Raw genomic sequence first — 24,478 nt, forward strand, 5'->3', positions numbered from 1 at the left:
TCCATCCTTCTGCGGTCTGTGCCGTTATCTGGCAACCCCAGAAAAATAAATCCTAAACCCGTCCCTCTCAAAGAGAACATAATCATGGCGAAAAGGTGAGGTAAGAGAAAAAAATTATTCGGAATACAGGGAATTTAAGACAAAATGGAGAAATGATTTCTTTTTTCAATGCAAAGAAAAGATTGTCTGTCTCATCTGTCGGTGGCGGTATTCAAAGAATACAATCTGCGGAGACACTACGAATCCCGCCACGACAAAAAGTACGATTTTTTTGCATGGGCAAATGAGAGCAGACAAACTGTCAACGCTAAAAAGAGGAACGTTAGCTCAGCAAAATACATTTGTACGCCAAGCTCAGCTGAACCAGCCATCTGTTCGGGGTAGCTTTCGGTTTGCTCAACTGATAGCAAGCAGCGGTAAGGAGAGTTTGTCAAGAAATGCATGAATGCTGTCGCGGAGGTGGTGTATCCCGAGAAGAAAGACGTCTTTAATACCGCAAGTGTATCAAAAAAAGTTATTTGATTTTGTGTGGGTTTCTGGGAAACTATACATATTTACGTCTAGGTACTCTTGCAGTCACACTTTTGCTGTTACAAACTGACCCCGGGCCCCCCATTAGAGAATCGAAAAGTTATGTGGCCCTCACAGGAAAAAGTTTGGGGACCACTGCTGTACCGTATTGAGTAATGTGAGTGCGCAACTTGGCCGTTATTTATCCCACTGCTCCAGTATCAGTTCATACATTATGCACCAGCCACGCAGATGACCTGAAAACCAGCTGTTTCACACGCTAATGAGTCCAACCAGAGTAGGTTTCAGACTAATGTCACAAAAAAGTCTTGGCATAGGCTACTGTTGGATACAGTGTGCACATTTTGAACCAAGGAAAATGGGCCTTTGGATTCATTTTCAAAGATGCACAACCCACAGTTGGTAGTAAGCCTAATGAATATTTTGCCCGGTCCGTTTTATCTTTCAGAAGACATCCCTAATGTGTGTGTGCGTGCGTGTGTGTGTGTGTGTGTGTAATAGTAAAAGTAATAAGTTTCTGACATTGTCAATCAATAGAAAGCTTGTATTGACTTGTGATGTGTATGTAACTAAGTGTTGGCAAGAGCATATTGCTCTATAATGATATGAACTACATTTGTGGGAAACACTGTTACATACCGTAAGTGTAGATGGCTACTTCCTACATATTTAACAAGAATGTTGATTCTTCCTGGTCCCAGAAAGAAAGACCCCAGACCACAATCAGAGGAAGTCTTTCAAGGCCTCGCAGGAGAGTTCCTAACAGTTACAGGAAGGTGGACACAAACTTTTTTTAGTGTTCAATCACTTTCAAGTGGAGTGTGGAGACACACAGCTTTTAAGGCTGTTGTTGTCATTGCTGGTGGTCAAGATAAAATGGTTATCGTGCGTGATACTGCTGTACCGTTGCTGTGGTCTTTTTGTTGTTCTTGTTGTGATATGGGTTTAAATTTTAAGCCAGCATAACGTAACTGCTTGCGACTCACTTGACAATGCCACATGGTGGCACTGCTTCCTCATCTTTAATATGCACCCATATTAAAGCTTCCATTGACAAAATTACGTAGTACCTGTTACATAGATTTCATTTCATGCTGCATCATTTCATGTCATCAATACCTGCTCAATCTAAGCAGGTCAAAGTAAATATATACACCTAATAATCCATCGCGCTATCCTCACCACGGCCCTTCAGCCGATCCCAGCTGGCTTTGGGCAAGAGGCCGGGCACACCCTGAACCGGTTGCCAGCCAATCACGGGCCACGAATAGATCATTCACCTCACATTCACAAATTGTAGAGTCTTCACTGAACCTCCCATGCAGGTTTGTGGAACGTGGAAGTTACGGAGAGAACATGCCAATGCCACACAGGGAGGCTAGAGCCCAGATTTGAACACGCGACCTCTGAACTGTGAGGTGGATGTGCGAACTAGCCATCCACCATGCCACAATAATAATAGTGATGATGATTGTAATAATAATGTTAATAGTAATAATAATACATTTTGATTGATGATGTTAGGTAGATTGTCATTAAACAAAATAGTCATCAATGCACTTTTAGTTTGCAGTGATAACTGAATTGCTGACTAAATCTCTTTATGGACCTGAAGGAATGCTTCCTCTTTTGCCTTCCTTTTGTCGTGTGTGCGTGTGCGAGTGCGTGTTCGAGTGCGTGTGCATGTTTGTGGGAGAGAATGAGCGAGACAGATTAGTTGCATAGACACAAGCCATATGTTTTTACATGCTTCTTTGCAAATTCTCTAACCAAACCACATTTAATTTTAAAAAATGGTACCTGTAACTGAGATTACCAAACAAATATATTGATAAAAATATGGATACAGTGTTTATTGGCATTCTGTGTAATCCTGCACCTAATTAGTGTCGGGCACATCTTAGTGTTCATTGACTCATTTGTCAGAGGGCATTCATATGGCAGGGGTCTCTCGTTATACACTCGTTCTTGCACTATGAGCAAATCACAAATGCCATTTCTGAGAGGACAGTTGAGTTGTTCAGTTGCCCACGCAAAAAACAACATAAAAATATTCAGAGTGTTATGTGGAAATGTGAAGGCAACGAAAGATTTCTGTTTGGTTTAGGGGTTACGTCATCGTTTGATGGCTTTGAACAGTAAATCTTGATGACCCGGTGACTAATCTCATACACATTTCAGGCAGCGGTTTATGACTAAATGGAACAGCTGGCCAGTTTTTGGTTGTCACTCCAGTTAATGGTTTGCTACAGCGGTAGTTAATCTACAGCATCCATCCATCATCTACCGTATCCCACTGTGATGGATCATCTCTGTCCAGGTGACATTGACTTGACACCCTGGACAAAGTTCACACAGTCAAGTGTATAAATAATAGAAATGGAAGACACGATGCAATTCAACCAATTAGATGATTCAATACAAGCAAATGGTACAATGAACGCATCACATTTTCCAGTAACAGTGAATGTGTGGTTTACTATTTGATTTGAAACCAACTGGTTGTGCATGCAATGACACAGGACTGCACATGCCTGTGTCTACCGTGGAATTTGACATTTCAGTGGGAGGAAAAAGGGGGAAACTGTTTGCGTAAATGCACTTGCCATCGCACCAGAGCAAAGTCATACAAATTCTGAACAATAGTCGACACTTGACTATTTTGTAGCAGGTGGATTGACATTTACACAAACCCACTCTCAGGAGAGACAATTATGATCCTCGATTTGCCGCAGTTCCAAATCTGAGTGGGTAGGTTTCAAAAGTTTTGTCCGACTATTTTCTACGGCTTATGCCGATCTAGTCTCTAACCGCTGCAGCCAAGATGATCCAAGAGACAGGCATGAGAGTACTTCGTGTCTCTTCTGGGTGGAAAAAGGAGGAGACTTGGTCTTGGAACCAGCAAATGGTGGATAGCAGGAAGGACGGAAACAAGGTTAACTAAAAAGAAGCGGGACACTGTAAGGTATGAAGAGAGGAAAGAGGAAGACAAGGAAATGGGAACCAATCACGTGCGTTGTTTGAGTGGACATCTTACAGTACGTGTACAAAGCCGCTGAGTCACATGAGCTCGGCATGCAGGGAAACCTTCTGTCTCTCTCTCGCATCATCATTTAATTGATTTATATACGTTTTATGAATACAGTATTTTGGAAAAAAAACGACGACGCACTGAAGCCGCCAAACGTGAAGTGCTATGTGCCGAACAGTTTCTCTCTTGCCATTAATATAGTTTGAAAGGGTGATTTGATTGCATGTAAATGTCATTTTGTGTCTTTTCTCTCGTCAGAGTGGTCGGTTCCGAGGTCTGACAATGGGTTTCCCTCCTCTGTCCCATCGCTCCTCAGCCAGACGCTCCTTCGGACGTTCCAAACGTCTCAGTTTGGCCCGCTCCCTGGATGACCTGGAGGTAGGAGTGCGTCTAACTCTCTCTCTCTCTCTCTCTCTCTCTCTCTCTCTCTCTCTCTCTCTCTCTCTCCCGCTCTCACACAAACACACCCTCTGTACATTTGCAGACAAGTGGCGCATGCTATTGCAACACTCGACCTTCGTCTGAGTGTTATCGTCACATTTGAGCCACACGTGCACCAGCCTTTCTAATAATAGCAGCTCATGCGCATCATCACATGACACCTCAAGCCCTCTTCTCATATCGCCATGGCAACATACACACAGTTGTGGACAAACCAGCCGATAACGAGACATCATGTCCTGTAAACTTTCTGATCATTGTGTAGCTGTACCGTGGGCTTTAGATCATACGATGTTTGTTGCTGCTCTTTGACATTAAAACCGTTGAGGTAATAATCCTACTTTTATCAGTACGTAGCTTCAAGAGAGAAACATCTGTTGATCATTTTAGATACAAACTCCAATTTCTACAAAGTTGGGTCATTGTGTAAAATTCCATTTTCAATTAATTGAGTATACCACAAAGACAATGTATTTAATGTTCAAAGTGATATAAGCTTGTTTCCCCCCCCCTAAAAATCAAACATTTGTTTTGTACAAAAAAAAGGTAGAAGTACTTTTTTGCTCACATTGTATAATGACCAGCAAGAATTGCTTTCTGCATTTTAACCCACCCCCGAGGAACAGTGCAGTTGTAATTTATGATGATTGTGTATTGCACTGTGCACCTAATGAGCATTTATTGACAAGAATACAGACGTGGGCCATTATTTATATGCTAATTAACAGGGTAATGCTGCACATTGTAGTCAAACCGAGTTAAACAGCATGGCCACCGTTCACCTCGGCCGGTGTCTGCTGAAGAGCTAGATGGAGGCTGAGCATAATTTACAGTGACCGTTTTGCTTGCCTGTCCTCCTAAGATAGAGATCAGAAGAAAGTTAATTATTTCCGCTTTTCAGTGGTTGTTTGGGTACCGTGGAATTTGTTTCCCTTTTCCATGGTTGGTTTCCATCATAGAATTTCATAGGAAGTGTTGGCAGAGACATTGGGATGCCATTCTTGTTAAATGGCCTCCTAATTAAAATATGTTCTCAGTGACATGGTATTTATTTGTCTTAAAGGCACCATTCTTCCCACAATTTGTATATACAGTACTGTATATCATATTCTGATGATATTATCATATTCAGTATTTTTTTCCTCTGCCCCTGCCTCCCTCGTTATCTTACCTTTTTTTTCCTGGTCATTAGGCCTTTTTCTCTTTGTGTTCATGCAATAATGTCCACAGACAGAGACGGCTTTGTGTTTGTGTTGACCATGGGGGACGTGTTTGTGAGTGTGCATGCATGCCTGTAGGTGTGTGTGCGTGTGCGTGTATGATTTGGAGAGGGGTAGCTCGAACCTTTTTGGCACTCACAATGAGCTCCGATGATCAACAACTTGGTCTTTAGAATGGCCTCAATAGAAGAGCGCATGTGCACTGTGCAGTACACACCCATCCACACAATCACACACACAATGCATGTACGTAAAATAAAGTATTCCTGTCTGAAACACATCTGTGCAAACAAGCAAGCTCGACAGTATTTGTATACATATTGTACGTACACGGCAACCTATTCCTCTGTTAAATTTCATCCATCCGTTCATCCATCGCGTGGAGTTGTTGGAGCCTCTCCCAGCTGACTTAGAGCGAAAGGCAGACTACACCTTGAATTGGTCGCCAGTCAGTCGTAGGGAACATATCAAGACATACGACCATTCGCACCCACATCCACAGCTCCACTGATTGGGAACCGATCCTACGCTTCCTGCATACAAGTCAGGCGATTGTACCACTACAACATCAGAAACACCTATTAAATTTCAAACTTTTTGTGTAGTACCAGTCAAAAGTTTAAAAACTAATTCAATGGGTTTTTTTTTCATTCTTTATTTTCAGCGGCATTAGAAAGAAATATTGATTGAATTATTTGGTATTTACATTCTTCAAAGGAGGCACCTTTTGCCCAGATAACAGTTTTGCACATCTTGGTATTTTCCCTGTCAGCTTTATGATTGTCACGTTCCGTATTTGACAGCAGGGGGCAGGTGTTCTCGCTTGCCGCCTGCACACCTGCCACCCATTTATCGGTGATTGCACCTGCTATATTTAGGCGCTCCGGCAGTCGACTCACTGCCGGAGTATTCCACGCTGTGCCATTGCTATTGCCTATTCCTTCTGCCTTAAAGACTATTGATAATTGTTGCGTTCCTAGACATCCTCTCGTGTGTAATTGTAGTATTTTGCCTAAACTTTCTCCTTGCCGTTTTTGTGCAAGCGTTTTCTGTTGCCTCGTTATAATTATTTCCTGGTTCTCTTTTTGACCAGCGTTTTCTGTTATCCGTTTAGACGAGGGGTTTTGTGTTGTAATAAATATCGTTTTCGTGACAAAGTTACTTTCTGTGTCTGCTATTTTGGTGATCCACTTATCCCCAGTTTGTTGCGCACGAAGCGATTACTCTGTCGCTTCGAGCTCAACGTGACAATGATGTGGATGATGCTTTGTGACTTGGAGCTGTGCATTATCAAGAGTTAATAGCTTAAATTTAATGGGCTCAAATGTGGTTGAGATCATTTGAAAATGAAATGTTTCCAAACTTTTTACTGGTACTGTACACACTTGTGCAGCAATGCAATGTAGAACGACAAAAATGAGCAAAGTGTTGGTCAAAATTAAGATTGATTGATTGATTGATTTGATTGATTGATTGATTGATTGATTGATTGATTTGCAAAGGCAGAATCTTTTTTTTTTTGTCCAGGTCTTACATTCAATCTTTTATTTTTTTGCAGCTGTACAAACTCAAACACCCAATGAGTGTTTTTTTTATTTAACTGAGTCACAATGAATGAATGAATTAATAATTATTTAGTACTTCAAAGTTGCTATTTGTGCGCATCAAATGGGTTTAATATTTTTGAAAGGCCACCAATCCACACAAACAATTCTCCAGTGTTCCTTCATGGCTGAACACAAAATGACAAGGCAATTGTGAGTACAATTGTCCCTTGCTGTCTAATCTGTTTACTAGTAAGACTCACCAATGAAAGCAGGACAAAAAAAACAACAACAACAAATACAAGTTACGGGTTGAATGCACAAATTTAAGTGCTCATTGCTCCTGTGCTGTTTCTCACATAACCTGCAATGTTGTTCTGTTGATGAGTCGGTGGGGATAAATAACATGGAGGAGTTCTCTGTCATGCACAAATATATGATAAAAAGACAAATCCGCTGTGTTCGCCATGGTTGTTGGCTGCCAGAACCCTTCTGGGGGAATATTTTTACACGGCAGTACAATTTTGGTCATTTGAGTAGATTTAGCCCTTCTATAGTTCCTGCTTAAAATTTGAAAATATTTGACATGAATGACATAAGAAAATCGTTTTTATAAGAAAAATGGCTGAAGTCGAATTCCAATACAACAGAATTCATCGGGGTAAAATTATAACGTTGGACCGGCAGAGATGGGAAAAGTATTCACCAACAGCGTCGTTAGGCCTAAATCAGGGTGCCTGAAACCTCCCTAAAATGTTCTTTAGCCCCTCTAAGATTTGGTTGCATTTTGAAATGTATTTTTATTTTATTTTCAATATTTATTTTGGACAAAAAAGACTAGGCTAGAAAATGATTTATCATTATTCCCTTAAAAATGATCATAGATCGGTGGGTTGCCCCTTTCTTCAGGACGTTTTTCTTGCTGTTCGTTGTTATTCCAATCCGTTCCACTTAATCATATTGTGAGCCTGCTTAATCCTCAAACTAAAAGCAGTATAGCTGTTACCTAATCCGTTCCACTTGATCAAGTAGAGAGGGTCCTTATTGACTGGACGTACAGTCCGTGATATCCATGTGACTTTGCTGACACTGGTCCCCAACACGATGGCTCGCCTTAGAACACAAGACAGTTAAAAGCAGGAAAGACAGAAAAAAAAGAACATGAAGGATGGACAAATGTGCCAAAATGTAATCTCTGTGACTTCAAAAGTATTTTTGAGCAAAAACGGTGTGTGTTGTGAGCAAAAGTCATGACATTAATTACCTCCATGCAATGAGTCACAACACAGTAATGGACCGATTTGCCAAGCCTTTAAAAGAGCGGGCATTCTTTGATGTTTCCACCCACCAAATAGCTGGCAATTACAGCTACTAATTCGATTTTCATTACAGTATTAACTCGTCAAAGGGAAACTTTTAACAGTGTCGATTGAAAATGTTAGCCTTGATTTAGCCTGTGATTGTGTCAACTTGACTTTTTTTGCATAACATTTGTGAACATATTTTCTCCTTTTTTGTGGTTAATGTTCCTCCAAATGACTCCAAATTGGGAAACGTAATGTGTGACTCTTTTGGGCTGACTTGCACTGTTATCATTTGTGTTGCACACAAGCAGAAAGTGTGCGAGAGCATCACATGTTGAGACATTGAGAAATCTTCACGCGTGCAAGTGAGCGTTCCACATGGATGCTGACTGTTCTCGAATTCAGATCTTATTCATGGTTCGGATTGTTGGTGAGCAGGGCCCTTCGTGAACAGTTTCCACCCTACTCCAAATTGTGAAAAGTAATGTGTGACTCTTTTGGGCTGACTTGCACTGTTATCATTTGTGTTGCACACAAGCAGAAAATGTGCGAGAGCATCACATGTTGAGACATTGAGAAATCTTCACATGTGCATGGCGACTGCCCCGTGTACCGTAGCGACTTGCGTATGGCACCCCTTTCGCAGCCGCACGTACTACTTCCAGTTCACCTTCATTATCTTTGATCTGGATCTGTAAATATTTATGTAAGTGGTGGTTTCTTTTGTGCCTTCTGCATGATTCAGGCATGACTTTTGCCTTAAGCCAACCTATTTCGGAGACACATGCAGCTTGTCTCTTGGATCGGGGGGAGGCTACTTTCTCGTCTTTTGTAGCTTCCGCATGAGCCTGAATTTTCCACTGCAACCCACGGTTAGCTGGCGTCGGCGCACTATTTACAAATCAAGTTTCTTTCTTTTTTTGAAATGATAATGATGCTCATACAATATATGTACTGCTTAGGGTTATTACTGTAAAATATTTTAGAATCAAATACAGTAGTACCTCTATTTACGAAATTAATTGGTTCCGGAAGAAATCAGAGAATAGTTACTGTTGAGCGGCTTACGTCAGAGGATTTGGCCATTTCAAGATAAACTTTTGTTGGTGATTTAACTGATCATTTGTGGCTCCTATGACCAAAATATATAGTTTTCACTTCACAGGGCCTTTCCTAGGCCATGTAGGGGAAGGGCAGGGTTATAAGTGGGGGTGTGAGTATGTGTATCACCACTGTGTGTCAAGGCATGTTGTGGAATGCAGCCACTTCTGAACTCCTCTCTAAGGTGCGATCATTCTAACGGTTGAGTGACCTGTGCCGTCCACTCCACCGCTGCTTCTCCTGTTGCCCTTCTCTCTGCTCTGTCATCTCTTGGCCCTACAAGGAGGATCAAACTCGGCCCATCAAAGTCGCCCTCCCTTTCCTTCCTCTGTCACGAATGTCGCTTGTGCACGGGGCATACTAATGAGATGACAGACGAGGGCACCGGGGGTGAGGCTTCGCTCAGAGCTGAGCACAGTGTCGGGGGTTATGGTGGTGGTCGTCAAGGCGGGGGTCTTCTTCACATTCTGCATCTGATTAATGTGTATGTGCATGCCTCTCACACCACAACAGTGTGGGTGGAATAGGAATGACAAGGGTGGGTGGCAATGCAGAGAAAGAGGAGGGTGAGAGCAGAGAGGCAGGGCGACGGAGATGATAGAGGAGGAGGGGAGATGAGAGAAAGAGCAAGCAAGTTGGAAGGGGAATCTAGCAACAGCGACGGCGTGCAGCGGGTTGGACTCCTAGGCGGCATCAAGATTTACTGTGCAAGCACGTGCGCGCAAACACCCGTTGGGCTGACAGCAACGTGCACCTTGGGAAGCTCTCATATGTAGTGCTGGGAATTACCCGTGTCTTTCTTCATGGAGCCGCAAACTTTGAGTGGGGACTCAGAAATGACCTCGCAACCAGTGAGTAATCGTGTGTGTGTGTGTGTGTGTGTGTGTGAGGGATCCTACCAATGAAATCACGTTCTCCAGTCACATACAATGATACACAACATTGTCTTAAGAACTGTACTTACTGACACCATTCAGCGTTTAGTTTTTAGCCTCACTTCTTAAATGTGTCCATGCTATGTTGTAATTGAGTGCGTCTTTTTTTCACGCCAAAAGGCACCGAATCTTCCGAAACTTTAGTTGCACTGCCCAGCTCTGGAATGACAGGTCATGTGACCAGTGCAAGCCAATCACCGCACAGTTTCTGACGACGTTTCATCAAAGTGAAACCTGTTGATTACTGTCTGTAGTCTATGAAAGCAACAAGAGAGAACACGCTCAGTTATGCGTTGGTTGTGTTGTCAAAATCACACCGAGAATAAAGGTGCCACTTAGTCATTCTTGGCTCTCGACACCAGCGCAGAATCTATTTTAATTTCACAAAAGGAAGCCATGACATTACCGGAGTTTGCAGTTCATCTGACCCAGCATGTCGATGCCACGGGCTAGAACACCCCCACACCCCCAAACCATCCTTCCATCAATACGCCCAGACATAAAATGCCCATCCATAGCCTACGAAAAAGGAACAATGGCACAATACGATGCCCAAAGATAAGTGACCCACATTACTTCTGTGTGCGCTCCTCGTGATTTCCCCTGGGACCAAAAGTGTTTGTAGGAAAGACAAATAAGATGATGAGCCAACACTGCTCCTCTACATGAAACACCTCAAGGATGGCAGGCTCAGCATCAGATGCAATCTCCCCTTTCGGATGAAGACTAGTGCCTCTTTTTTTTTCTTTTTTTTCTTTTCCTCATCAAGTGCCAGATGGGCGCAGTTCACCTCAAGAGTACCGTCAAACGTTGCCATGTGACAAGTCACTCGCTACAGTGCGTGTTCATTTTGTATGCAACAGGAGGCTATATTAAAACATTGCCTTATGACGTTTTGCTGCACTTGTGACTGACGGAGCGGCCCTTCCGATATCAACCAGACATGCATGCAGAACCACACACGGGTCTATGAACATAGAATTCCAAGTGGAGGGTTGGGTTATATTTTAGCCTTCAACGTCTCCTCATGATGTTGGCTACCTCTGCGAAAATGGGCTACAACCTTAGTAAGATGGACACCTCAGTCAATTCTTCCCATGAAATGAAATAATGAATGAATATAATAATAATAATAATAATACATTTTATTTGTGGGCGCCTTTCTAGAAACTCAAGGACACCTTACAACAAGCAGTTAAAATCACGAGTACAATGTTAAAAACTACATCAAATAAGATAAGAAAAAATACAACAAAAATAAATAAATAAAAATAATGGCTTTATGGTCTGAATATAATCTATTCAGTTTGGGAATTGTTTTTGTCCCAAAGATCTGGGCCATTTTTTTTAGGAAGGTGGGCTTCCTCGGAAACGACCGCGTTCAAGTGTGACAACATCTGGAATTAAGTTAAAGTCCTGCTAGTCGCCAGTCCTTCAACACCATCAGTCCATACTTTAGAATTCATGAGGCTGAAAATCAAATAATTCAAAAACATATATTCACACCCTGTGTCATTACAAAATGACGCAGGGTGTGTGATCTCAGGTTACTTGCTGTCTTGCTGTCGTACTGCACTTGAATTCTAACAGCAGAGGGCAATGTTGAAGTTTTTTTTTTTAACCCGATGAACTTGCATGCAAGTGAGTAATTTATTATTGGGGTTTTTTTGTTTTTTTTTTAACCAAGAGGGATAATTAAGGCTGTTGCCAGAATGGATCAGCAACTTTGAAGGCTCTTTGATTTTTACAAACAAATCTCCTTTTTTCAGCCTGTGAATAATTGAACGCCGATTTCTTTTGCCCACCCAGGCGACGCTGTACTCACGTGTCTCCCACTCCATTTAAATCTGATTTTACGTATGAATTTATCTTTGGGCAGATGATTGTCCAATCAATTTAATTGCTCCATGACATTTTTTTTTTTTTTAATGATGGCGCCCCCTGAGTGGCTGCCTCTCCAGCAGCTCATATCCCTGTTTGAGTTTCTTTTCGTCCTTTTACTTTATTTATTACTTCTTCCCATTTTGTTTTGGGTGGTTTTGTACCCCAAACCCATGGGGGGGAGAGGGGCAGCTTCATTTATGCTCATCTCCTTTATTTGCTTTAATCTTTTTATGTTTGTTGTTGTTTTTTTTCTCTTCTTCTTTCTACATACATTCTTGCTGCTGGAGGCTGTAAATTTCCCCATTGTGGGACAAATAAAGGATATCTTATCTTATCTTATCTTATAATCACGACTGATGAGTGGCGACTTGTTTTGTCCTGAGACTCTCACTCCATACAGCCTGATAATTCTCAAACAAAAGGCATGCGCTGTGGTTAGATTGTGTGCGCTGGCCAATATAGTTGGATAGTTGAATGTTTCTTCTCCTTTTCCCCCTTTTTTTTCCCCTCTGCAGAACATCAGTTTAACCCGTTTCAACTGTGTCATACCCCACACAGGATGTGTGGGCATGCAATTACTGTGACTGAGAGGAGGGTTGGGGGTTGGCATTAGTATCACTTGAAGCCTGTGTCATTAAGTCTGTGGCAACGTGCTTCGCCTCCGTGCACACGAGGTGGTGGGCGCCGCATGCTGGAGCCATTCCCTGATGTTGCTATGAGACAGAGATGTGGAAGGTTAACTTCATCAATAGCACACTGCAGCATTCTGATGTGAATGAAAAAATAAACAACAAGGCATCACCTTATAGAATCTATAATCATCTATGATATAGATGATTTGTTCTTTTTAGATTCTCTGTCAGCAAAAGAAAACGAAGACGGTGCTAAGATCAATACTGAGTTTTAAAACCGTATCACTATGCATTCGCTTTACACCGACACTCAACACCCAGAAACCCTTAACGGGAAAATAGGTGAGTGAGGTGTAGGCATAAAGGCTACATGCACATATTGAATTGCAGTCTGTGTTTCTATATGAGTGTCTGGAAGTGAGTTTTGTGTGTATGTCTTGTGGTTCCTAAATGGGTTGACCTAAATTTAACAAAACCACCTCTGGGTGATTTTGTTAAATTTAGTTTTATCCCGCTGTTAGAAGAATCTGCTCTGACACCCGCTCATGAAAAAGGCAACGGCTGCCAACGATAAAATCCAAAATCTTGTGACTTTCGTTCTTATTTTCCGAATACTATTAGGCCATGCGGATATGTGCATACATACATTTTGATGGCAATCGATCACGGTTTTCAGATGTACAGTAGATCTTTTCACAGAAGCGCATTGGAGGCTCACAGTCTGGCTTCATTGGCTGTTGAAAATGTTTTTTTTTCATGAAACATGATGTTAGGAGTGCTGACTGAATTATATCAGTACTTGCTGATGCCATATGGCTTTTTTAAAAGCAAAATAGACCAGGAAAATGGTATGTGAAATGGTCAGAAATGTCCAATATCTAGCACACATGGTCTGTCATTGGGGCGGCCCGGTAGTCCAGTGGTTAGCACGTTGACTTCGCAGTGCAGAGGTACCGGGTCCGATTCCAGCTCTGGCCTCTCTGTGTGGAGTTTGCATGTTCTCTGCGTGGGTTTTGTCTGGTTTCCTCCCGCATTCCAAAAACATGCATGGCAGGCTGATTGGTCACTCCAAATTGTCCCTAGGTGTCAGTGTGAGCGTGGATGGTTGCTCGTCTCTGTGTGTGCCCTGCAATTGGCTGGCAACCAGTTCAAGATGTCCCCCGCCTACTGCCCGAAGACAGCAGGTATCGGCTCCAGCACCCCCGCGACCCTCGTGAGTTATAAAGCAGTTCGGAAGATGAATGAATGAATGAATGAATGGTCTGTCATTGTTTTGACACTTAATGAGCTTCAACTTTTTTTTCTCAGGGAATCATATGCAACCGATATTTGCACTATTCCTGTTTTTACACACTGCCCAATAGAATGCAGGAAAATGAACATTCATTGGCAGGCTGCTGGAAAGTCTACAGTTCCTTTGTTACTCTCGAGACAATTTATCAAACTTAAAAGTTCAAATAAAGTCAAAACTCAAACATACCGAGGAGTTGATAAGTAACTTTAATGTTTGTGACTGCAAGAAAATGTTGGACTTGAATTTCGGCTGTGATTTGAAAAGGGAGGTCAGAGGAAGAGGCTGGAGAGCTGAGAGCTCTGCTGGAACATGATTGGCAGACTGACCTTTGCTCCCTCCCCCTCCTCAGCTCACGCTGCCTGATGGGGGCGTGTCTCTATGGAAACAAGCCGTTTGTGTATGTGACAGAATGGAACTTCCTTGTCAGTGTGTCGGTTAGTGTGTGAGAGTGTGTCAGCCTTGGGACGCAATAAGAGAAAACTCGGGTGTTAGCAATGCGTTTGCTTACTTGCAGCTTTAGCTTGTAATTCAGTGTGCATGTGTGTGACAGATGTGCAAAGCTCTGGTTTCATCCATGTTAGACGTCTACATGGGTTTCCTGTTCTAAATATCTCCAGAAGAAGCTCAGTGGGTGTCCCAGTGCACGTGTGTTTTTTTTTTTTTTTTTGGTGAGCAACATGTAGATGAAGTAGTCAGTAGTCATCAGGATGAGCCTGAGGAAGAGGCTCTCCTTTAAGCGGGTCTGGAACTTCAATACAGTGAGTAGCGCACGCTCTCTCGCTCTCTTTCGAACACACGTAGGCCTCCTATAAGACAGATATTGCCAATCTTCTGGTGTATTGACTATTTTCATATAACAGATCATCAAAATGCTGAGATGTTGTCGGTGCTGCCCATGTAATGATTCATGTGTTTGAATTTAAAATTAAAGCAAGTTGATAAAAATAATAACAATCATGTTTTCTTTCAAATGTAGTTTTAGTTTTAAGTTGCATGTTGATGATGGAGCTCGAGAATATTTGCTACAGTATGTGATGGTATTTCACCGCTAAGGAAACTATATATTTGAATAACAGATTTAAACATACTGGAAACTTAATTTTTAAATGAAAGTAATCTTACCAACTGAAATAAAACGAAATGGCATTATCCTTTCCAGCCACCCAAAAACCCCACAATTTTGTATGTGTCTTTTCATGAAGAAAAAAAAAGCACCGTATTGTATGAAAATGAATACAAAAATCAACTGCCTTTTTTAAAGTGTAACTACATTGTAAGAAGCAGAAATCCACATCTGTAGTGTTGTATCTGTGCCTTTAAGGGGCGCGGCCTAGTGGGAATAGAAACAGATGAGGAATATGATGTTTTAACCAGGTGCAGCCAAGAAGTGCCACCAGTTCATTTCGGGCCTTGTGGGCGGACTATATGCAAATCGACGAATTCAGCAAGTGTAATGTGATTTATCAAACCTGAGACTGATTGCGGTAGTTGATTTGCAGCCTAAATTAAGAGTCAGAAAGGCAGGCATGAACCAGCATGCAAAATGGCCCAATCTTAGCGCAAGCCAAATGAAAGGTGGCGAGGAGAAATGTTCCACTCTTATAAACATGTTTGAAATGTGAACAAAAATGATAGGTACATAACGTCTATTCCACAATGTGTTTTTGAGGCTTCTGAAGGGCTGACTTGGGGCCACTCCCCTATGACAAGACACCTTTCAAATGTACATTTCCGCGAGTCAGAGTCATTTCACGACTAGGCCCCAATTGTGTGGTTCAAAGCAGTTTTTGAGCTCTGCTCTCCCGTGCATTGATGCAAGATCGGCACTAGGCACAAATTCAATTCAAAAAAATTGGATTGATGTGGATGCAGGCTTCCCCAAATTGATTATCTTTTCTGTAACTCAGTCATATGGTTGTATGACTTGTACTCACACTTCCATTTCCATCACTTTCAACTTCATTTTGCGCTGCCAGTGCTTTCCCAAATATCAACGATGAGGGGGAGAGGGCGAGATAAAGTAAGACTGAAGACAAACAGGCTCGAGACTGATGATGTGTGTTGGCCCAAGCAGCAGAAATAGTCCAAGGTGAAGACATTGCCAGAAATGAGGAAAAATGGACACTTAAGACAAAAAGTATTTCTGGCCACTGTTAGTCATGATGTATCATTTCTACACCCCCACGACATACTGGAGCTTTGTGTGAGCCTGTGCGCATTGTCCAAGACAATGCAAAGCTATGCCAATTGCTGCTCCCCCCTCAGTTCTTCTCCACTTATTGAATTTACTGTTGTGTCACTATGCATTTCATCACAACAGATGTATTTGATTTCATTCGATTGCGGTCTCTTCTTTCTTTCCCCTGACTTTTATGTGACACTTGTGATCTCAAGACAAGCAGCCAAGTGAAAGTATTTCTATGCCTCTTTCATCCTTCCGAGTCACATCTGATGTGTGACTCACTTGTTGGGAAACAAACATCAACAGAAATCTTTTTTTTCTTCTTCCTCTTAATAGATTGTGCCTATTGATTCACAGACATTCACTTGTGCGGAATTCCATCAACAGATCGATCTAGTGATTTCGATTTCGATTGAGTTCATCTCTTTCCTGACTTTGCATTTCATTTGTGATTTGTGCAACCACATCTCGGCGTCACACTGGTTTTCCCCGTTCATGCTCACATGTGAGCAGCCACCACTGGGTTCCTTTGGGTCATTAAAAACCAATCGACCTGTTGCCATCTTGCCTCTCCTACATTCAGACTTAGCGGTTTTAAGAGCGGGCAGGGTGTCTCAGTTCCTCTCAATAGCCACCACTATCCACCTCATATTCAAAAGTAAACACTCAGACACGCGCGCGTTCAAACTGTTGGTGCAACAGTTTCCTCTTCAGCTGCAAGTGTGTTTGTGCGTATCCCTTATTTGGAACTTAGTCCTTTCCAAAATCAAAGTGTCAACTGTTGAGTTTGATGTTTGAAGGCTCTATCGACCACCTTCAACAAATCAGTGTTTCTGCATATTTAAGTCTTCTCGGGAATCATTTAGTTTCTCATGCACATGCGCGAGGATCTCATTCCTGACTAACGGTGGCTGTTGCAAACAGTGTTGTCTTTGTGTTTCATTGAGTGCACATGTTATCCCTCTGAGTTTCTCTCACAGGTAGAATTTTTTTATTCCCCAAGTGAAGTGTCGCTACCTGCTTTTTGTCTCATCCTATGAAACAGACCCTTCTTTTTTTTTAATCGGTAGCCGTCCCAACTTGAAGCCCATGTGCGCACAGGGAACGTTTTGAAAGATTTAGTTTGTTTAAAGAAAGTTTTATTGCTGCTCAAGTAAAACTATTGTAAAAACATTTGGAGCGGATGGCTATAAATTGCGCTGAGTGTTTAACCCAACATCCTGGTTTCATAGCAGATGATGTAAGACTCCCCTTCACCTAACTCACAGCTAATAAATCACTTGAGAGTAACACGCAAGGTGACCAACCACTCCCTGCATGCACGAATACACGGAAGCACAACAAAACCAGCGGCACACATGGCTGCACGGGGAGCTGAGAGGGGAATTTGGAGTTCATCGAACAAAAACTAGAAGCTAGAAGCTGCTGTGTGGACTAACATCACTGTGATATTCACAGAGAATACATTAGAACAGTGTCGTTTTGGGCGTCCTTTGCACTCGTATGGTGTTTTGATGAAACCGCAAACTTAAAAATGGGTCTCAAGGTGGACTTTTTTTTCACCAGGATGCAGAGAGATAATGACTAGAATCGTCGTTGAAGATGGACGTCCTCTACGTGCGCGTTATATGGTCGCGTAAGGCATTTGAAGCCACCGTAGATGATCACTTTCGTTGTTGACTTGCATGTGAAACAGTACAGCATGGTTGATGCAAATCGTTGTGGTTGCTTATCGGTCAAGCTTGTTAGCAATCGCTGCATCCTGACGACACCAACGATGAATTGAGATGTTAATGCAGTGAAATTTGATTTGTGGTGAGCGCAGTTTAGACCTGGTTCTTATGCACAGTACAACTGTCCATGAGACTATCTCGCCTACATGAGAGCACGCAGTGGCGAACAAGCCTGACATCTCGACATCTCTCTCTTTTGTTCCTTATTTTATCATCTCTCCGACGATGCATTTTGTGCATAGGCACACTCGGAGCATTTTTCGTGATAAGTGAGACAGACTTCTCTCTGAATGGAAAGTCGACCACCTCAAACTGAGTTCAAAGGGCAAAGTAGGTACAAAGGACTTGTTGATTATTATTATTATTTTTTTTTTGCCCATCCAGATTGAATCCTAACACACAATCAAATACATTCACTTTTGCTCCTTCATGTTATTCATTCATCTTAAGCATAGCAAAACCCGAACAATATGAGATGGGTATCATATTCCACATCATACCAGGGTAGTCTTAGTCATTTGTTGCCACTTCTCCATTCTTGCTAATCTTCTCAAACCTTCACACATAAAATCCGCACAAAATATTACAGTGCCCGATGCATAATGGGCGTTACCAGAGTTACAATACAAAGGCTAAAAACACAGTGAAGTGAAATTTCATTTTTATATCATTCTATATTCGCAGTGATAAATTTTCCAGCAATGCTGATCCTTGCTTGTAGGGAAATGCTTAGAAAATATCTGTATTTTTGAATAACCTCAAGGAAAATGTTTTATTTGTGTTTGTGAATATCCCTGAATTGAGAGAAAGGGGAGACAAAAAAAAAAGGAACTATGGAAAATTTTATGGGGGACTGAGGAAAAGATGAGAGTTGGAGCCTTTATTAGCTTGCCAAACCACCCCATTGCAATGTCTGGAAGTGATCACATCAAGAGTTAGGGTGGGGGTAAAGACGAATGCACCCCACATAAAACAGGATTGTCCTATATAAAACACACACACACACACACACACACACACTCCCATTAAACACACGCAAAACACCAGAAACAAAGCACATGCCACTGAAATGTGTACAAGAAGCTCAGATTAGCAAATCGAGTCGTATCCATGGCAAGGTTTGCCCCTCTGTGGCCAGATGTGGCACTTTCACCACAGTCAAATGTCTTTTGATTTATGGTAAAATGCCTCTTCTCTCCCAGAGGATATTTAAAATAAATAAATACAGAGATTACACGAAGCGGTGAGTGCGCAGCCAGGGCAGTCCGCAACTTCACTGAGAAAACAGACAAGCTGCACATGAAGTCACCAGCATATAATGCATGCTACACTTTTGTAGCTTCTGTGTTTTGTTTAGGATTATTTCTCTGATTGCTCAATGCCAAACTCACCCAAACACGCGTCTGTCAGCCTCACTTTCTTCACTGAGCTACAGTAATGCAGGAACAGAAAGGTGCCTTCCCCAAACAGATTGCAGAGTGGAAAACATTGATTTGTCTGAAATAAAGGAGATTGATATAGAGCGAACGGTGTGTGGCTAGCCCACCCTGATTTATGATCGATGTTGCCTATGAGAAAAACTATGTGGCTGGAAGTGTATGGGTGGAAGATGTGATGCCTTTCCACAAAGAACTTGGATCCACTAATTTTCTGCTGAAATACATACAAAGATCTTTTTCATTGTTGTTGTGTGTTGTTGTTTTCACCTGACATCTTACTTCTCCAGGTAGCGTTTTGGGATTTTGCTCAAGGCCTTTCCCATGTACTGTATTCAGGTTAGGTTACAGCCAATCGATGACGGGCTTAGTTCCTGTAAATCATTGAAAGGAAATAGCCGAAACTGTTCTTTACATGAATAGTCAAGGGATATTGTTTGATTCGCGTTTCTTTGTTGTCGTTGGCTTGGGTTGCTTCGTCTCAGAACTTTGTGGCCAAAACTTGTCAGGAGGCTTATGAAATAGGCCGGCGATTAATCAAAGGCGCAGACCTAGTTGACAGTTTTCTGGTTGCGAATGTCTAAGTCAGCCACAATACGATCACGATTTCTTCACATCCATATTGATTTGGAAGCTGTCATAAGATGGCCACGGCAGATAACAAATGGTCTCCTTTGATGATTTGAATGGGAAGTCTGGTGACTCACTGATGTCCCAGAAGATTCTGCTCAATTTTATCCAGCTGCAATCACTAGGACGACGTACAAAGTCACCGCTCCCAAGTAGAACTACAGAGGCTTACTGTAAATGTATCTTGTGCATCGTGTGACTTTCCGGAAAAAAACCTTTTCATCCTCATGCAGAAAATATTCGTTAGTCTCATTAGTCTCGCCTTCTCTCTTTCAATGGAGATGAACATCAATATGTTGCAATTTTGTCCATTGCAAACGTACAGATGAAAATGACCTTTGTCAATTCTAAATTTAACAGGCATATTAAATTGTGTGAACTTGTATTTTCCGCTATTTTAAACACTAACAGACTCTCATTTAACCCTTTCAGGGACTATGATTACTACAGTGGATATCTTATCACATTAAAATGATATAATGTTAAAATGATATCCGTTTCTGGCCGTATTATGTTATACTTTCCCTTGTGGATTGTATTTTATCATACTAGTTTTTATCAGACGTGGGTCAGTACATTTCCCGGCCCATCATTCACCAGTGGCCAGACCACCTGCTTGTCATCATCAGTCCGTCATTATGTCAAGCAGACCAAATCTGTCACCGTCAGTCCATCTCTCCGTCACCATTTGTTTTCATCCTAAATTTTACACAACACAGAGACCCGATTCACAATGAAAATATTTGTACATGATAGTAGGTGGGCGGTCGTACACATCAGGGCTTGAGCAATGAATTCCAAATGAGCCTGCAGTCAATTTGGAGGGTTTACGAGGTGAGCATTTATCCAGAGTGCAACAATATGTAATGGAGCGCTCCAAAATGGCTGATTGAGGGTGAAAATACTGTACCTTGTAGCAACATTTATTGGATTCAGCATGCCCTACGGGACGCCGTCCATTTAACTAAAAACAGATGTGGTATTCTCTCGTATATTTCATGTCTTTCTTAAAATATCACTTTGGCAAAATGATGTGCCTTCTTCTCTCTCCCCTCTGGCTAGTCATCTTTCTTATCTTATTTTTGGCATGTTGTGACTTGTCAGTATATTGTTATATATATTATTTGTCTTGATGTGCCCTGGAATTGACGGGCGACCAGTTCAGGATCTCACACACGGTGAACCGGGATAGACTCCGGTTTACCCATAACCCTAATCAAGATAAGCTAATATTTAATGTGATTGCAGGTCAGTCGGTTTCTGGGACTGGAAATAGAATTAGAGTTGATTTTTGAGTCTGTGTGTGCTTATCTTGGTTGAGACATACATGTAGATTAAGTCACACTTGACTGTGAAGTGCTGTAGTGTGAACACTCACAGGCAGTAAGCACCACCCGTCTAGGGAGGTATTCTTGCAGAGCAGGCACATCCAGTTCACAGCTGATTCCACCCACTGAGGACTTGAGTGTGTCATGATGTGTGTGTCTGTGTCATATCCTGCAGAAAGTGTTCCTTCATGCCATCACGAGTGCGTGTGTGTTCAGGCCAAATGCCTGTTGGCTTTCACCTCACTGCATGAGCATGTGTTTGAGTGTGTACCATCATATCGGTGATGAGGAGAGATTGTAATCCATGTCTCTCTGTGTTTTTTTACAGTCTACCGCAGTCTCCGACGGAGGTGAGTGGCTCTTTTTCCTGTTAACAATTATCGTCGTTGATGTGCTCTAGTGATCTGCTCATGCGCTACCAATTCATGTTAATGGACATACTTCTCCCCAGTGCTAAATGGGCTGCCTTCTCTATTGATTTTCCACTAAATGAGAAGTCCCATAACGAAAAGTACTGGGGTGGTGGCCATGGCCGTTTAAATTTTAAAGTCGCCGAATTTTAATGCTTTCACACACAAGGTTCAAACAGCAAACAGGGTCGCAGCTGGACCTGCTCAGCTTCTGGACCTCCTCTGTGAGCTACTGATGTTTTAATGCCTTGTCTTGAGTTAGTTTGAAAACAAGCTTGCCACAAACTGTAGTGGCAAAAGGCGATGGGTCACATAGAAAGAGGCCAGTTTATTTTCAAAATTACCTTGTGACGGGAAAAAAAAAACTACTAAAAATGCTGGCACACGCCTGTCGCAGACATTTGCGATCTTGAACGAACCCAGACGAGAACATTCGCTACCTCCGAAAACACTCGCAGTTGTTCACAGCTCAGCGGGATAGTAGCTTCACAGGAAAATAATTGAGAAGCACCGGTTTAAATGAATGTTCTGTGTCTGCCACCCTGTTGTTTCATGACATGTGACGAGACAAACAAAAGGTATTGATTGTGGATCGTGCTAATGCTTTGACACCTCGCTGCCAAAACAAATGGGAGATGAAGCAAGGTGCCGGGGGGTGAAGGAGGCAAAGAGACAAAAGGGAAATGTTGATTTTGATTGCTCACTTGTCACCCGCACAGTGGAAATAGACACCGACTTATTGACACACCTCGATAAAAAGCCGAACAAGAGGCAGAACAGTTCACCTGCAACAGAAAATACCAAATAAAACACTTCTCATTTTTTGAGGGAAAAGAAAATGTGCTAAATTTAACGTTGTGTCAGCCAATTGTATGGGCTGCCCTCACGGGGACCGAGTATTAAAAATAAGACTGGTGTTGGCTCGATATCGATACCTAGTATCGGTACTCGCCCACGCCTACGTATGTTTCATCATATTTTGTGTGTATTTATGCGTTGTGAAGCTTCCTATGTCCACTCATTGGGACTTTCCAAACATATTTGTTAAACCGTAGCCTGCTAACTGAAGCATTTTTCTGAAATGAAGGTCCAGATAAAATGCTAACATTAGCAAAAAGTGGCCACCGTGTTATTGTCCACCCGGTTAGCACGCTCACAAAAAAAAAAGAAGTTAGAAGAAGAAGAAATAAACTGTGAGAGCTTTTATGCGTTTCCAACAGCATAACTTCTCCTTAGTATGAGGAATATGGAGTTGAGTGGAAAATGTCTTTTTTGTTGTTGTTGTCTAATGGGGACATCTGAAAGATATTTTATGGTCTCATTGACTCAGTATTTGTCACGTTGCATGGTGGTGGTGGACCCCAAAAAGCAGGCAGGAGAGAGGAGCAGGGTGTATTTGAAGATGTGTATTGATAAAACACAGAAAACTAAATCCTAAGCAAACAAAGTCCAAAGTAGCAAACAAAAATCATGACTGAAGATAAAACATAACAACCAAAACATGACTCAAACAGACATGACAGTAGCAAAAGCAACAATGACCCGACACCGAGTGTGCGGGCAGGAGTCCTTTTATAGGCCTGATTACCTATGACCAACAGGTGTGCAGCTGCCAGGGGAGCTCTATAGTGCCACCTGTTGGTCCCTAAACCGAATCGTGATAGTATTGCTCAACCTTTATTGAGTTGGGGTACCCTCCCCGTGCTTGCGTGGGTTTTCTCTCTCTCTCTCTCTCTCTCTCTCTCTCTCTCTCTCTCTCTCTCTCTCTCTCTCTCTCTCTCTCTCTCTCTCTCTCTCTCTCTCTCTCTGGAAGGCTTCTTAAGACACAGAGAGCAGCAGTGTCCGTGTCTCTTAACTACCTCCTAATGAATACTGCAATGTGTTCAGGTGCCTTTGTGCGTGCGCGTATGCACGTCCTGTCATTTTTCCTTCCCTCCTCCCTCAGCTATGAATTATTTAGCATTTCAAGACCTGTGTAGGCATGTATCACTTACCCACCGAGCAGACCATTGGTGGACGCACACCATTATACATGCATGTGGGCGCGTGCGTGTTGTGAACCGAGTCTCTTTGGGTCTCTCGGGTTCTTAGTCTGACTCCATCTTTTCCTCCTTCCGTTCTTTTCTACCCTGTGATGGTGTCGGCGAGAGTGTGTGTTGTTTTACCCTGTGAGGGGCCCTCTTAGTGTGACTATGGATGGAGGGGCTTGGCTCCCACTTAGGATTCGCTACTGCTGGCACCACACTGGTTCCTATCAGCTCTACCCAGGTGAGGAGAACCGCTGAAGATATAGCACAGTGGAGCACAAAGTGAACATAGTGACAAATTTTTACATTCACCAACTATCTGTGTATTTTCACCGGTACATTGTGATCAATTGAATGTATTTTTTTGTGAAAATACTCACACATTGATTGCCCTAAAAACACTTTCAAAACTGCCGTTACAAATGTCTTTAACCTCCATCATGTTAGAACCCTCCTGAATGAAATGAAAGCAAAGCCCTTTGGGACAAAATTCACAGCAAAATAATCAACCTAACTTCTGATGAAAACAATTCACAATTTTGAAGTAATACACTCAGAATGGTCGATGAAAACACTAAAGTTCGATTATTGACGGGCTTTCATTTCTCCATGAAAGTGCGTTTGGAGAAAATAATAATTACAAAACTTGGCAGTAACAATGGCAAAGTAAGATGGCTGCCCTCTGGTTACCTTTGGTACACGCACCAGACAGATTTTAGGTCGCTTTGAATATGTCATGTTAATGATTATACAAAAATTGTTGAGCTCCATCCAAAAAAATCTGAATTGAGCGTTCAGACCTGCAGTCTGAACCG

At 42.1% G+C, this 24,478-nt stretch overlaps 1 protein-coding gene across 2 annotated transcripts in view; it reads left to right on the forward strand.

Moving 5' to 3' along the window:
• rgs12b (regulator of G protein signaling 12b) overlaps positions 1–24,478 on the forward strand; it is a 47,739-nt gene that overhangs the window by 9,951 nt on the left and 13,310 nt on the right. For both annotated transcript variants that reach the window (XM_052084837.1, XM_052084838.1), the window contains exons 5-6: positions 3,821–3,940; positions 21,555–21,576. In XM_052084837.1, the coding sequence (XP_051940797.1) occupies positions 3,821–3,940; positions 21,555–21,576 (142 nt within the window). The remainder of the gene's footprint in view (positions 1–3,820; positions 3,941–21,554; positions 21,577–24,478) is intronic.

The sequence above is a fragment of the Hippocampus zosterae genome, chromosome 13 (genome assembly GCF_025434085.1).
Source record: "Hippocampus zosterae strain Florida chromosome 13, ASM2543408v3, whole genome shotgun sequence".
Taxonomy (NCBI): domain Eukaryota; kingdom Metazoa; phylum Chordata; class Actinopteri; order Syngnathiformes; family Syngnathidae; genus Hippocampus; species Hippocampus zosterae.